General features: G+C 33.4%; 1 protein-coding gene across 3 annotated transcripts in view; it reads left to right on the top strand.

Moving 5' to 3' along the window:
- Positions 1-17,782, top strand: part of LOC138336223 (synapse-associated protein 1-like) — a 77,002-nt gene that overhangs the window by 50,064 nt on the left and 9,156 nt on the right. The window contains exon 9 of one of the 3 annotated variants that reach the window (XM_069285636.1): positions 10,009-10,095. The exons of the other annotated variants lie outside the window; for them this stretch is intronic. Within the exon in view, the coding sequence (XP_069141737.1) occupies positions 10,009-10,073 (65 nt within the window). The 3' untranslated portion in view covers positions 10,074-10,095. The remainder of the gene's footprint in view (positions 1-10,008; positions 10,096-17,782) is intronic. 3 annotated transcript variants of the gene reach the window in all.

The raw sequence follows: 17,782 nt of genomic DNA, 5'->3' as shown, positions 1-17,782 counted from the left end.
AAGCTTTACATAACAGATTACTGTCAGAGGATTCATAAAGTTCATAAAAATTTACAGGAAGAAAAGTAATCAAATCATAGCCAAAATACCTACTTTCCAACCTATAAACAACCACATTGGTCATTATTATTGCTCTGAAGTCGGCTTTTTATGCCAATTTCTTTTAGTCCAACACCTGTTTTTACTTCATCTGCCTTTTTACCTTGGATTCAGCCATCTTCATTTGTATAGTAACTGCACCAAAATACATTTTTTTTCAAACTTAATTGGTAACAAATTGACAAGTCTAAGAACTAGATAATGTTTTTGTGATACTTCTACTTGATAATTTTGGATGATGTTATGACCCTTTTTTTATACCATTCTGTAGTCAAATCCTTTAAAATGGTATGCTACCTATAATACATTAACATTGTCAAGCATTATATATAACAAGGTCTTAATTGGCATTCATGTCTTCAGCTTTATTTATAGATGTATAAATGTATGGAGACAGATTCAAATGGCCACCGACAAACAATGTAAAACATAAGTTAACAATTATGTAATCACATGGGAAGTTGTCACACAAGGAACTATTATTGGGTACTTGTAGGGCCGGAAAACGCACTGAAATGTCCGTATCATATTACATGTTTCCAATCAAAACAAGCTGTATTTAGACTGTGTTAGTTGATCTCAGATAAAAAGCATTTTAACCTTGACAATTTAATTGGATAACAGCCATTCATTATAAAGTGCAAGTCTATTGGTGAAAAAAAAAATTTAAAATGAAAAAAAATATAAAAAGTCGTACAAGTGGTCTTGAAACCTATAAGATAGAATGTGCATATATACAAATGTAGTGATGTGATGAATGCAGGCATTACATTCTTTTGTAGCATTTTATAAGCTGTGTATAGATAATGACTTATTATAAGTTGATATATAATTTAAATTCATATCTGGAGAGGTCATTTGGTTTCTAAAAAAACTGGGCTGTCTGATTAGTATCAGTAATGATAAGATAACGAGGAAATAGATGATAATGACAATGCTGTATTAAGTTGGCTCACCTCCAAAGAGGTAAACAAACAAAACACAACAACAACATTATAATATCTTTGAAGCCTATTGGACTATTAAGTTTCTAATTTTTTTTTGTTATTTAATATTCCTTACAATAAATCATGTTTTGTTTTCCTATTTTATTTGGCAGGCGTACCTTTATTTATGTATTTCCTTGACTCTAGATTAAAAAACTAATGTGCCAAGGTAATATTTAATAAAATACAAGACCTGACTTATGTCTCTTTGGCTTCTGATTAAAGTGTCTGATTGAAAACAGATTGCTGTTAAACAACCCTTGTTTTTACTTGACGGTTTCAATTTGCTATGACCCAGATACATTTGGAAGGTCATACATGATATGTGTGTTGCTAGATCTTGTAAACATTCAGATTACCATATTAGATCTTGTAAACATTCAGCTACCATATAAGATCTTGTAAACATTCAGACTACCATATTAGATCTTGTAAATATACAGACTACAATATTAGATCTTATTAACATTCAGACTACAATATAATATTAGATCTTGTAAACATTCATATTAACATATTAGATCTTGTAAACATTCAGACTACTGTATTAGATCTTGTAAACATTCAGGCTACTATATTAGATTTTGTAAATATTCAGACTACAGTATTGCATCTTTATATTCAGACTTCCATATTAGATTTTGTAAATACACAGACTACAATATTAGATCTTTACATTCAGACTACGGCATTGGATTTTTTAAATATATACAGACTACAATATTAGATCTTATTAACATTCAGACTACTTTATTAGATCTTGTAAACATTCGAACTACCATATTAGATTTTGTATATATTCAGACTACTGCATTAGATCTTTACATTCAGACTACCATATTAGATCTTGTAAACATCCAGACTACCTTATTAGATCTTGTAAACATTCAGACTACCATATTAGATCTTGTAAACATGCAGGCTACAGTATTAGATCTTGTGTGGTTTATATGTTATGTGGAGAATACATGGTTAGTATCTTACAATACAATGTTATTTTTGGTCGAGATGACAAGGCTTTGCATAGTCATCTTGGCTTTACGTATCGCACACCAAAATAAACCTTGTATTGTAAGATACTTACAGTGTATTCTGTTTATCCTGCAGTAATTTAAATAACATAACATTCTTATCAAACTGTCAGAGCCACCGTTTGTTTACTTTTCTAGGACTGCTCACAGCGCAGGAAAATATCCATTGATTGCACTGTTAACTGTCATGGGAAATATCATTGCTTCATTGCTTCATAGCAAAATAGTTCTGCTGTTTTTACTTGATTTAGAATTTCTTTGACTTAAACATGTATTAAAAAATATGACATGAATCGTATACAGATGAAGCACAAGTTTATCCGGCAGTAGTAATCGGTCAGTATGTGGGACAGTTGCAGGACGAATAATGATATAACTAGTTTATTTGATCCCATGTACTATCATTGAAATCTACTGATATATAATTCTGCAGTTTTACATCTTAAACTATTTGGGGATGGGAGAATGAAGTTTACACAGGTTTTAACAGCATTATTACCATGGCCTAGGTGTCACGGTACAAAAATAGTAATTTTTATACTTCAAACATTTGTTCAGATATTTCAGTATCAATTGTATTTCAAATATAGGAGATTATTATAGTTGGTTTACATTCAAGATTTTGGAGCTAAGATTAGATAATTAGATTTGAATAGAGCTAAGATTAGATAATTAGATTTCAATAGTGTTCATTAGTCCAGGTTGACCAGTGACCAGTTTTGGCATGTAAAGGGAGTCGACAGGTGACAATTAAGCCCCTAAGCTGGCTCAGCCAGTCCAAGGACGTATATGAGAAGGATAGAAGGATAAGTCACACTGGGTTTTGGGGAAGTCCAAGGCAGGCGCTTTTGTGTTTGTGCACTGACCGTGACGTTGGGCGACGACTGATTTTCCTTTGATATCCGCCGGCGCAGCCTTTGATGTAGCTTGCGGGTGCGAGGGTTACCGTCTTACTTTCTGAAGCGGTGCTGTCATTTCATGAGCTGTCGATTTTTTTAACGAAAATTTAAGACATATCCCCTAAACATTTCGTCTTTATAGCAAGTTATAAACGTCGTGAAATTTAATAAACTTTACAATGGTGTTTCGTTTGACTCGATAAGACAAGTATTTGTTGAGAAAAACGGTTTTTATTCCCGGTTCATAGGCGTCTCGCGTGGTGTTTAGTAATGTAAAGAGACAGACACGAATCCTTCTCACTTATAAATCCTTGGCCAGTCTAATTGTAACTAGTAAAATAAACATGTCCATTTAATTTGGGTTCTATTGTACAATGTTGACCATAGGCATTTACTGTAAGGGCATATTAGAATATCACTGTAATGTAAGATTTTTAGGGTAACTCCGCCCACCAATTAATTGTATAGCCAATCAAAGTATAACTTCGTATCTTTAGTAAGTAATTGTAACATAGGGGATAAGGATATGAACGTGTGTTAGTTAGAAAAAGAGTGTGAACCCGAGAGCAAGTGGTGTGCTGGCCTGTGCACAGGACCAATGGACATTTTAGACCAAATTTATAGTTCAGGCCAGCATCCCAATAAGTAATGTGTATTAGAATGACAAGAATGGAAAATAAATACTGAAGAGGAAATCAACTGTGTTTTGTTAATCATCAACAAATCAAATGAACAGTTCACCAAGTGCGTAGACCAACACAGAGGTTTCAGAAGGGTGTGGCTTATGGGATACCACGCTAATTCCCCAAACTAAATAGCCACATCCTGATCGACCTCCGAATCACAGAATTGGGGAAAATACCCAAAACCCCAGCAAACCACTTGGTGACATAGGTATACTGGGACCCTATAGCTACCAGTAGTCGTTAAGGAACACTCACGGTAGTTGTGATTTGGTCGTTAAGGAACAGAAGTCGTGATTTGGGAAAAAATTTATTATTTGCATCTCATGAAACATAATATTTCCACATAAACACCATCATGAAGTATTGGTCAGCAGCTCCAGACATTCGAAAATCTGGACGCGCAGTAGAATATGCACCCAATCACGACTACTGTTCCGTCACGACTACTGGTCAGGACTCAGTAGATCTGACAGTGGTCACATGCACTTTTAATCACAGACAGTCTTGACAATTTCCATTTCATATTGAAAAAAAATATTTTTAAAAATTCCTTATCAGCAGTGTTTCGAATAAGAATCCAAGTCCTACATATCTGTATGGTGACTTTGAGTGCTGAATTTTTATGTAGACTGTATGGTGACTTTGAGTGCTGAATTTTTATGTAGACTGTATGGTGACTTTGAGTGCTGAATTTTTATGTAGACTGTATGGTGACTTTGAGTGCTGAATTTTTATGTAGACTGTATGGTGACTTTGAGTGCTGAATTTTTATGTAGACTGTATGGTGTTTTTGAGTGCTGAATTTTTATGTAGACTGTATGGTGACTTTGAGTTCTGAATTTTTATGTAGACTGTATGGTGACTTTGAGTGCTGAATTTTTATGTAGACTGTATGGTGACTTTGAGTGCTGAATTTTTATGTAGACTGTATGGTGACTTTGAGTTCTGAATTTTTATGTAGACTGTATGGTGACTTTGAGTGCTGAATTTTTATGGATTGTGGAATGTTTTTGTTACTGCATGATTAATCTTATTACACTCAACAGATACGACTTGATTTCACTGAAGTATCTTTTCTAATTATAATCTTCCCTGATTTCACTGAAGTATCTTTTCTACGGATATATTCCCTGAATTCATTAAGTATCTTTTCTCAGGATATATCTTCTTTTATTTAAAATATTACATCTTTATCTTAACACTAAACAAAAATTGAAATTATTGACGTCAAGGTAATATAACGATTCAAGTACTCAAGTTTATGTGGAAAAAGATTATTATTTAGTAGTAAAAATGATAGCACTATGAGAAGTACCATATACATAGAAATCCTACATTTCCTGATATCAATTAGAAAACATTGAACCCTCGAGCTCTCTCTGTTGCGAATCAAGAATATCAAATCCCTGTGTTTGGTATGGCTTTACTTCAGTAAACACTATGCTGATGTGAAAGTTTTTTATCTAGAATCATTTTCAAATGCGGTAATGTGAATAAACGGAATATTGAATCCAAGATGTAAATATTTCCTGTGCTTTACATGGAACATATTGTGTTGTTGATGGTTAAGATATTTCCGTAGGTGAGAGTATTGATGCAGATTGGGAACTTCAACTTATGGAAGAAATTTTACAGGAAGATCAAATGTAACAAGTTGGTAAGCCCATCACTTCTAGATCAAACAGAATCAAGGCAAAGGTTTTCATGCAATTGCTTTTGCCACACACCTTGTATTTGCATGGAAACTTAACCTTGGTTTCTGTAGGAGGGTCAATGCCTTGCTGGTATGAAAACAAGGTTTAGTGGAATGTCATCTATTATATTTTAAATATAATGAAAATGATCTTATTGCATACATGTGTAATTAAGAAAGATAAAACAGTTAACATGTTTCAGATAATCTGCTTTGAAACATGTTGGTCTGAACTTTATCTTGATTTTACATGAAAATTGATTAGCAGAACGAAAAAAATATCTTTCAATTATGCTGTCTTTACATTCATATGCATATTTGTCAAGGGACACAACTTTAGCTCTCAACTCTCAAGATATCACAATACCATAAAATATTTCGTTTGTGTCATCTCTAATACATTATATTATTTAGGTAGATGATCTTCCACACATGTCACCTTGATTTTGGTAGGCTTTCCATCAAGGTCTTTTGTAGAGGTCATATGGTTCTAAGAAGATAAAGCTGCATGTTAATTTGTTTCAGCCAGACAGTAAATCCAAAAGCAGTTTTAAGAGATGTAGAATTGTAATAATATGTGATTTTGGTGATTAATTTTGGAAAGAAATGAGACACAAACAAAGTAATTTCAATCTAAACTGTAGACAAAACTGGTCTGTACTGTTGTGGCTACATGTTCTGTTTTTTTCTGTTCCTGTGCCATCTACATGTGGTATCTAGTTGGACGACTCAAAATGAAATTCTAGCCAAGGGAGGTAACTCAATGGATGTTATGATATTGGTAAGATTTGGAGGGAAAGTAGATACGGAATAACAGTGACGCTTGACATTATGGTTCATCCTTCCTGTAGTTGGTCAAGAATAATTTCCAATTCCACCTGATTTAGTAAGAATAGTAGCTTTATTTGCTATATATCTTTGCTTCCTTTCTGCATGCCTCCATCCCCAAAACATTTATATAGTAACTGATAAATGTTTTCAATCTGGTATCTTAAAATTACTTTCTGATTCATATTGTTATGATTTTTTTTTTTTTTACCTGAGCTCTCTTAGTGAAATGTCCAGGTAACACAAATATAGGTTCATCGTTTGTATGCAGACCAGGTTGAAAATATCAAATAGATTTTTAGGACTTTCTTTAGATTCTTGAAAGGACATTGCTTTTCAGATCTTTTTTAAATTTCCATTGATTTCTGTAAATATATCGGCTTTTATATGCTCTGGTATCTGGATTTGATTCACTGATGATTAGGGTGAATTAACACCGTTTATGATATGATCTACAAATATAGAAGTGATGTGTTGTTTATCCAGCTCTGTATATCACCTGTTAGGGACACCCTCCAGCATCTGTATCAGATGTACAGGACTGTATTGCTTCCTGATCAATATAAAAAGAAGCTTGTAATTGTGTTTGTGTATTGTATGTGTTTATAGAAACTTTCATTAAATGATAAAAATGTTGAAGGGTTTATTTTTGTTGCCTATATATGACTATGAAATCTTTGAACATTATGGGACATATAGCTTCCCAAAACGATTTCTTCTCAAAACCAAACCCTCTCTAAACCGACTGAATCCTATGCACCAACCATGATAGATTTGGGAAGTTTCACTGTATGGCCTACCTCATGTTTCACTGAACTCCAACATAAATCGTGCTTTACATTTAAGTGTACTGTAGATTATTGAACACTTAAGCTGACACGGATCTTTGTCCCCAAGAAAGAAGTTATGATCACCTAGTGACCTATATATATATGCATGTAGATGTCTGTAGCCCCAGGTCTCCAGGCACATCAATAACATACAGACCATTACTGAACATATGGAAGTTTCAGACCTGAATAATATCTGTAAAAACCAGTTAGATATCTCATTCCCCTTCAATTTATGATTTTTGTCTACATGTTCAGCAATAATAATATAAGAGTACATTACAACAACAAAAATTGTTAACCTTTTTTTACTTCTCTAAAAATTCTTTATATGAATTTGAGTTAACATCCCCCCACCCCCATATAAGTATACAATAAAGTCTATAATATGACTTAAGGCTAAGACTTAAAGGGCGCAGCCAGATGTTTTGATATGAATCTTGCACGACATAGGAAAAGCAAAGATCTACTTGTTTATTTTATTGTCTAGTTCATGTAGAAGACAAAATTTAGAAATAAAAGGACACACTTTAAAATATAGAAGTAACTGATGTTATAATTGTCTAGCATAAACTCAAAGAAATGAACTCAAATATTCAGATTTCTCTAGCCATTCAAGGCCTGGAGTGCCGCGTATGCGAATCCTATGATTTCGCACCATTTGTTGACGTTATGTGAAGTCATGATTCCTTGTGCTCATCTTTGCCTTGGTGGATATTTTGACTGCATTCTATAGCTTTGAATTTTCAAAGTGTTATTATTATTATTTAAAAAATAATAAAAAAATGTTTAATTACCAATGTTATGCATTTGCATTAGTTATATATTTACTGGGGAGAGCAGTACCGCAGCAATGCACAACCGCCCCAAAATGGCGGTTGCAAACTGAAGCCTGTCAGTGTGTAGGATTGAATTTTGAAGATAGTGTTTTTTCTTTTATTTTGTGTATCCTTTACCTTAGAAGTGCTTAGCACTTCGTGCCCGAGGGCTGCTCCCTTATTATATATTAATCTATCACTTCTATTTACTTTCTTATATTTTCTTATCTTTAAATTATATAAGAGATTTAAATGACACAAGGTGCTTACATGCAGGTCTTCATATGGAATTGAGGATTGAAATGTGTGGGAAGGGTTTTAGTATGGAGCTGTTACTTCCATTTAGTATAACACCCTTGAAAGTTGAATCATGATCCTGCTTCCTATAGAGAAATGACTCCTCTCCCCCTGCTCACCTTGGATTATGGAATAAGTCAGGAATAGAATTAGAAGACATATAGAAACAATACAGTTAGAAGAGATGATAATTTGTCAGCAAGTTTTAAGCACAGGAGTATGACATTCTGTCAATAAATAGCATAAATATGTACATATCTATATAAATACAACTTATATGCTATTGTCAAACTCCTGTATTTTAGCTTGGTGACATGATGACTAAAGAGATTCTGAAACTGATTTCATGTGAATTGTTTTATTAACAGCTAGGATCATTGTTTCCTAGCTAGAACACCAGAAATTGTCAGATGGTAAAGCCAGAAAATTTTCTGTGCTAATTAACTTTTCTCGGGTTGGTAATATACATGTTCTGAAATTAACATATTCTTACCAATATATCATACTGTATTCGACCCAATAAGCGCCCATGTCCCTATAAGCGCCCCTTTCCTTTTTGAGGCCTCATTTCTATTGCTTGGGCATAAGACCAGAAATATCAAAATTGTATAGATTTGCAATAATTTTGTCTTATTAAGCACATTGGCACTTAATGAGGCAAATACGGTATTTAATTATATGAAGCAGAAACACATATAAAGTTTACATTGACCAGTCAAAATATAAATTGTAGCTGTATAGATCCATATTGTCTGGATACAAAACAAAGCAAAAAGGAATAGTCAGGTCCTTATAGGAACAAAAAATAAAATAATCAATAATTCATGATATCTATAAACTTTGTAATAATATGAATAATTTCTGAAGGAAATAATCTGTTTGTTGTCGTAACAGGAAAAAACAGCATCATAAATACATATACACTTTTAAAGTTTTATATGAAAATGGATGAGTAATGAATGAGGATTAGACTTAAAGCCAAGTCAAAGTCGTTACAAGGTCGATTTAGTGGCCACAACAATAAAGTAGTGAATCATCAGGTTTTATAGAACATTTTATAAAAAGTGAAAATCTCGTGATTACGGGTATCTCAGCAACCATGTCAGTCAATGAAATTACATCCAACACAAACATTGTATTGTAGAGGTGAAGGACGGCCTCACAAACATTTCACTCTAACAATAATCCTGACAACAACATAGTACTGTAGCAATAACACAGACAAAAGGCACAAAATCACAGGTCAAAGTTTTACTTAGCAAACTCTTAAAACCATATCTTACCTTACACTGACATTATACAAATTTCTGACTGAGCTCATGCAATGATGATTCATTAGGATAGAGATGGGCATTTAATATTTATCTTTGTGCATCATGGCCATGGTCACCCTTGTGAAAGGATGTGTAACCCTCAAGTGGTAAATCTCTTCTGTAGAGAGAGAAAAATCTTATAATGCATGAAAACAAACATTTCAAAGCAGTATTCTTCTGATAGTTGTTTTGTCTTGTGTGCCCATGTATTTCTCAGCCTGGTACAAGATTATTTCATCATTATGTTGTCCATCATAATTCAAATGGTTAGCTGATTTATTTCTTCATCCCATTTCATCAGAATTTCTTAATTGAAATTCTAGTCATACTTTTTTTAAACATTGATAGGCTTGATATAGAATGTATGCATGCATTGTTGATACGGTCACTTCAGAATTAGAGAAATTAATAGATCTTCTGTCAATAGGAAAAAACAGGAGAAGAAAGTGAAATATTTGAATTGTAAGTGTAGAGTGACAAGTTGTCTGTGGTATGTACTGTAGTGTGCTGTTTTGACTGTGTTTGTAGTTGAGTTGAGTGATGAGGAGTTGCTCAGTGACAGAGAGCCCAGCATCTGGAGACTGGCTTACTGACCATGGCTGTTTCACCTCTAAGGTCTGCATGCATGGGGGACCTCTTGTATTATGCTTGTCAGCTTTCTCTGCCAAACACATTACCCAAGATTATGCACACAAATAAAATCTAAACATTCATTGTTTGGATAATTTATTTCATTAATTTTTAAGCTATAATTTGGTGTTCATAAAAGATTATAATTTGGACATTTGATATCAATTTATTATGAAGCATAATATTTTGTTAAAATACTTTTAAAGTTCTAATCATTTTGTGTATATTCTAGATTACTCATAATTCAGATTTATTTGTCTTTATAATTAATTAACTATCTTGATAGAAATCATGTCTTGGAGTTAAGTTTTTGCTTTGTATAGAGATGAAAGGGTGATGGAAACTTTTATTTTGATTCTTCATAGTTCTGGTAACTAACTCTTTTTCAGTTTTCAGACATTACAAAAACAAGTATTAATTTGTCACATGATAATATATAATTCTACTAACAGTATAAGCACTCCACACTCTGCTTTGGCTACCTATATTTGTCTATTTCAAAAAGATAAGTTCACATGTCAGCTGTTGAATTTACTCTCGATAGTAAACACGAGATCATTAAGTGAAATGACATTTATGCTTCACTGTGTACACAATAAAAATTGTGTGATGTCTGATATTCACTGAACAATCCTAATTTTAATATTGAAAAGGAACATAAACCCCGGCTTAAGTTGGTATAACAAATTAAAAGTCACATATCTCTAATTAGAAGCACATATGATGTAGATTTCAAACAGCTTTACTTGATTCCATCCTCAGTTCCGGGTGTAAATTGACATTATATATATATTAGTTACCTGTGGGAACATAGACCTCATATGCTGTGCAACTTACACCTGGGACTCAGAATGTTACAGATAATTATGATAATGTATGTTATAATCATTACATGTAGCTAGCTGTTGTTGATCTATGGGTATTACATATTTTGATTGTTTTACTTTTCAGCTTCAGTTTAATATAGATGTGTCTAATTTTTTTTGCATCATGGTGCCCATGCACTTATAGCTAGTTAAGCTACCATGCGAAAACCTGACAAATCCTTTTTCTATTATTCTTCAATAAAAAGTTGTCCATTTGACTTTAAAAGAATGACTTGGGCCCTTTCAAATTACTTCTTATATTGCCAAGGAATTGATTAAATTATGCATTATACTGTGTACAATCATAAGATAAGTAATTGTTCTCCCGTAATACATTTCTGAAGCCTTTTCTACTCTTGGGTTTAATGATTACCATATTATCAATAAACTATTCCAAGTCAAAATCATATAAAGAGCAAGAGTATATATTTATTTCTGAATAAATTGTATTGTTGCATATTTACGTTTTTGTAATATAGACTTAAAGGGGCTGCTGTGACTGAGTGGTTAAGATGACTTAGAATATTACCATATCCTCGATCTCCATTTTAATGAGTTTGATAATTGGAACTTAAATGGGGCAATAGCTAGGTACTGACCAAAGGTTGGTGGCTTTTCTTGGTGTACTTCTGATTTCCTTCACCTTATTGACATAACATGCCCAGAAATGACCCCTGCTTGTGGTAGGATGTAAAACAAAATAGATTGTCTAGTCAGCTGTTTATTCAATGTCAAGAGTCAGCTGTTTATTCAATGTCAAGGTAAAAAGAACAGTTTCAAACTTGTCTGGGACAGATTAGAAATGATAGTCATATCTAAAAGTACTCATAACAGTGACCATCTCTAATTCTGATAACTCCTCTCTGGTGAGTACATTAATATTGCTATAGTTTAGTCTCAGCTATGTGGGTTTGAGTTTTATTAGTTAACCTCCTATTAAAAGCCAGGGTCATGTAAGGACGTGCCAGGTTGGTTGATGGGGGAAAGCTGGAGTACCTGGAGAAAAACCATTGACCAGCAGTCAGTATCTGACAACTGCCTCACATGGGATTAGAACTTGTGACCCAGAGGAGGAGAGCTTGTGGCAATGTATCGAAACATCTTAACAATTCGGCCACCGCAGCCCTTTAGCTATGTTGCTTTTGTATTAATTACCTGTCTTGTAATTAAGAAGTCACTGCAATGGGTGCAGGTTGTGGTTGTCAAATAGTTAATGCATCGTCATTTTTTTATACTATTGGTTCCATAAGCCCCAACCAAGGGATCACACATTTGAAGTATACATGCATTATGGTTAGTTTTGAAAATTTTTCTTGGAATGACTACAGCTAACAAATGGATAATAAAACAAACCAAAAACTACTTATGGCAATATAATGACATAATTGCAATACCTGGTACCTTAAATCTTCATTGTTGAGGTATTCTGAGACTGATTAGGAATAAGACATTATAATAATCAAGACTACAGACATTTATAGGAGATCAAACAGTGGTGTGTCCGTCACTATGATCCCTGGGGAACACAGTATATCTAGGCTAATTACACTACTCCTAGCTTTCCGAGTTCTTCATTGGCAGTAAAAGCAAAGACATGATTAACCCAGACTTGGCCACTAATTATTACATATGGCCTTGTCACAGAGTGTATAGACGGTCAGTGTGATGTCATAAACACACTCATATTGGCCAATCCTACACAATTTCACCTAAGTCCTTGGTAAGTGGGATAACAGTGATGTTTTACTGTAGCCGACCTGATTGGGAGATCGATCAGAAGATGGCTGTGACAGAAGAAATCTGGACACAGTCAGTAGGTCACCCTGAACTCACATGGCCTATATATAGATTGTGGACCCGATCCTCCTCTGGGGATGATGTGTGGAATATCAATACAATATCTGTGATGATGTCTGTCTTCACAGAACAATAAGGATCATGTTTAGACAGATATTGTACCAGAGGTGCTATAGATATTTGCTATGCTTGTTTGGAAGGAAATAAAAAGATCTGTTAGTCTTATAAATCTCTAAAAAAAACTAAAAAGAAATTGATACAACTTGACATTTATAGCTATGCTCTGTTTGCTTGTTCTGTTATAATTTTAGACTTCATACAGTCATTAATGTAATTCTGATGATTGAACTTTACTTCTAAAAATATTTTAATATCAACTTATTGATAATTATGAAGAGATGGAAAATTAACAATATGATATGAAATGAATTCATAGGAAGATACAATCTATTGTATCATTATAAAGATATACATTCTGTAAAACGTGAATGTAAATTAGATGTACATGTAGTTATGTTTTAACAGATTTACAACGTTCTCTGATAACTTTCCTGATATGACATAGTAAACAGTGTTAGATATATCTATGAAGATGTGAAATTAAATAGTATTCTAATGTACTTTTCCTGGTGGTATACTGCTCAAATAATTAAAGTCAAGAGTTTGGGGTTGGCTATCTGCCAAATACTGACAGGGTTACGATCTGGAAATGTATGTATAATTACTATCTGTATTGTGTATTGATATATCAGAGAAGAAGTAAAGCTGACTAGTACCGGCCCTGACTATCCAGTGACTGATCCAGACAAATTATCCATGTCCATGATTAGTAATTTACTGATCTTTTTATGTGACAAAAACACCTGATTTCCTGTTACTAAATTGTACATAACTGCCTGGTGTATTGGCCATAGCTTGAAATTGTACTCTTAGTTGTCATGACAATTACGTTGCAAAAACTTGACCAATTACATAACCAATAAATGCCATCACTTGAACCAGCTCAAAATCCAATGTAGTGATGTAGAATTAACTACCCATAAAACTATAATAATCTCAATATTGGAATCTTAAACTTACAACTTAGAATTCTAAGCTTGAAAAAACTAGTGTACTGTTATGAACTATCAATGAATAAAAATATAAAGTATGCCAAATAGATTATAAGAATGTTAAATCATGTCATTCGTTAAAACCTGTCTTGAAAACTATTAAATGTCACTTTTTCATTTTATTTTTCATTTTCCAAGTTAGCATAAAATATCAAAAAGCATTGTACATGTTCCAGAAGAAGAATGTAGATTTTTAGGTCACCTGAGACGAAGTAAACAATTTACATTTTCGACTTCTTCTCCAAAACTGCTGAAGCAATTTCAATGAAATTTTGCACAAACCTTCTAAGGCATAAGGCCAATCAAAATTGTGAATTATATGGTCCCCACCCCCCAGGGGGCTGTGGGAGGGACCAAAAGGGGTAAAATTGAGTAAAATTTCAAAAATCTTCTTCTCTACTCACAGATGTGGTAGAATCAAATACTCTTCATAGATAGAAAGGTCTTAAGGACCTTTACAAAAATTGTGAATTATATGACCCTGGGGTCTTGTTTCCCCCTGGGGAGGGGGTTAATTTTACTATACTTTATATTGAGAAAACACATTTTTGCGCATTATTTGGTCATTTGTAATAGGAAATGAGTCAAATGTTGTCAGAATTATCAGTATGAGATAGCCATTTAATCTTATTAACAAATTTTCTATGACTGACCCCCAGGGGCCTTAGGGGCAGGGTCAAAAGGGGTAAATAGGCTAAAACTTCAAAAATCTTCTTTTAAAAATTCTGGAAATGGTAGAATCAAATACTTTTCATAAATAGAAAGGTCTTAAGGTCCTTTACAAAAATTGTGAATTATATGACCCTGGGGTCTCACGTTTCCCCCTGGGGAGGGGGTCAAGTTTACTATACTTTATATAGGGAAAACACATTTATGAGCATTTTTTGCTCAATTTTCATTGGAAACGAGTCAAACTTGGTTAGAATTATTAGCCTGAGATAGCATTTTAATATCATATCCACATTGGTTCTGGCCGACCCCCTGGGGGCAGAGGGGCGGGGCTAAAAAAGGGTCAAATAGGCTAAAACTTCAAAAATCTTCTTCTGAAATTCTGGAAATGGTAGAAACAAATACTTTTCATAAATAGAAAGGTCTTAAGGTCCTTTACAAAAATTGTGAATTATATGACCCTGGGGTCTCACGTTTCCCCCTGGGGAGGGGGTCAAGTTTACTATAGTTTATATAGGGAAAACATATTTATAAGCATTTTTTGCTCAATTTTCATTGGAAATGAGTCAAACTTGGTTAGAATTATTAGCCTGAGATAGCATTTTAATATCATATCCATATTGGTCCAGGCTGATCCCCTGGGGGCAGAGGGGCGGGGCCAAAAAAGGTCAAATAGGCTTAAACTTCAAAAATATTCTTTTAAAATTCTAGGAAATGGTATAATCAAATACACTTTATAGATGAAAAGGTCTTAAAGTTTGTTTATAAAAATTGTAAATTATATGACCCTGGGATCTCCTGTTTCCCCTTGGGGAGGGGGTCAAGTTTACAATAGTTTATATAGGAAAACACATTAATGAGCATTTTTTGCTCAATTTTCATAGGAAATGAGTCAAACTTGGTTAGAATTATTAGCCTGAGATAGCATTTTAATATCATATCCATATTGGTCCTGGCCGACCCCCTGGGGGCAGAGGGGCGGGGCTAAAAAAGGGTTAAATAGGCTAAAACTTCAAAAATCTTCTAAAATTCTGGATATAGTAGAATCATATAATTATAGATGGAAAGGTCTTCAGGTGTTTTATAAAAACTGTGAATTAAATGACCTTGGGGTCTCACGTTACCCCCTGGGGAGGGGTCAAGTTTACTTTAGTTTATATAGGAAAAACATATTTGTGTACATTATTTGCCCAATTTTCGTAGGAATTAGTCAAACTTGATTAGAATTATTAGCCTAAGATATAGCATTTAAACATCCATATCCGTCCTCGATGACCCCCTGGGGGACCAGAGGGGCAGGACCAAACAGGGTCAAATTGATTAAAATTTCAAAAAATACCTCTAAGTTCACAGGTTTGATGGAAGCAAATACTCTTCATAGTCTAAAAAGGTCAAATTTATAAACCACTGACCAACTTCAAGGCCCAGCATATAGTGTTTATATGTCTTTAATTTGTTTCATTATTTGTTTCATTATATATTTTAACTCAGGTGACCGTTAAGGCACATGGGCCTCTTGTTTTTTTTTGGTTTGATACTCAAAATTTGAAAATAGAAAAAAAAAAATTTTGGGAATACATGTACTCAACACATCAAATATGCTTACACAGCAGCCTATGTTAACATAGCATGATATCCTGAGGAAGTTGACTTCCAACTTGATTGGTCTCACCGAATACAGGTCTCATCAATTGGTCTCACAGATTGGTCTCACCAATTGGTCTCACGGATTACAGGTCTCACCAATTGGTCTCACAGATTAGTCTCACCAACATCCACAAATACTGTAAATTAAGAACTCTCTATGTAAATGAAACCTTTTCACCACGGTGAATACCTATAGCTGGTCCTATTAGGGCTAGACCAAGGACAGATTTATACATCAGGCAGAACTTACCACATCAGAGCATGGTCCTCTTACACAACATAGAACAACATACTCTCAATTCTCTGTCAGGAGTTTTCTTAAAAAATTATTTTCAATGGCATTTAAAAATTGGAATATTTACAAAAAATACTAATATTGCAAATTCCAACCTCAAATCAAGAAGATCAACTGAAATAGGCATTGGTGGAGGTTATGGTGAGACCTACCTGACCAAACAGGAGTTGGTGTAGTAGGGATACACTAATGTCATTTTCCAATCTACAACCGAAAAAGCTGAGTTTATTGGTGGAGATTGTTTCATCTAGAAATAAACTGCTTATCAAGGTCTGATAATACCCTTGTAAAAATAAGCTTTCGAGATGTTTAGTTTCTTCAAGAGGAGCATGGAATCCACAGTGTGACGTTAATTATTATTGACAAATCTCTTCATATTTGGATAGAAACATGGAACAACAACTTCATGACTGTCCCATGCATTAGATCATACAAATATTTTGGATTCTGTTTTCTTCATTCATATACTTCTATTTGAAATTATATTACCAGGTAAAAAGTACATGTAGTTATAAATCAATGGTGTTGTTATATCATCATAGTCTTTATAATGTCACTATGGCTGGATTTATTTTATAGTCTTTATAATGTCACTTGGCTATTTATTTTATAGTCTTTATATGTCACTATGGCTGGATTTATTTTATAGTCTTTATAATGTCACTATGTGATTTATTTAACTTTATAATGTCACTATGGCTGGATTTATTTATAGTCTTTATTATTGCTGATTTATTTTATAGTCTTTATAATGTCACTATGGCTGGATTTATTTTATAGTCTTTATAATAGTCACTTATAATGGCTGGATTTATTTTATAGTCTTTATAATGTCACTATGGCTGGATTTATTTTATAGTCTTTATAATGTCACTATGGCTGGATTTATTTTATAGTCTTTATAATGTCACTATGGCTGGATTTATTTTATAGTCTTTATAATGTCACTATGGCTGGATTTATTTATGTCTTATATGTCACTATTGATAGTCTTTTATAATGTCATTATTAATGTCACTATGGCTGGATTTATTATAGTCTATTGGATTTATTTTATAGTCTTTATAATGTCACTATGGCTGGATTTTTTATAGTCTTTATAATGTCACTATGGCTGGATTTATTTTATAGTCTTTATAATGTCACTATGGCTGGATTTATTTTATAGTCTTTATAATGTCACTATGGCTGGATTTATTTTATAGTCTTTATAATGTCACTATGGCTGGATTTATTTTATAGTCTTTATAATGTCACTATGGCTGGATTTATTTTATAGTCTTTAT

This window comes from Argopecten irradians, chromosome 1 (genome assembly GCF_041381155.1).
Source record: "Argopecten irradians isolate NY chromosome 1, Ai_NY, whole genome shotgun sequence".
In the NCBI taxonomy this organism is placed as follows: Eukaryota; Metazoa; Mollusca; class Bivalvia; order Pectinida; family Pectinidae; genus Argopecten; species Argopecten irradians.
This window is presented reverse-complemented; position numbering and strand designations above follow the sequence as displayed.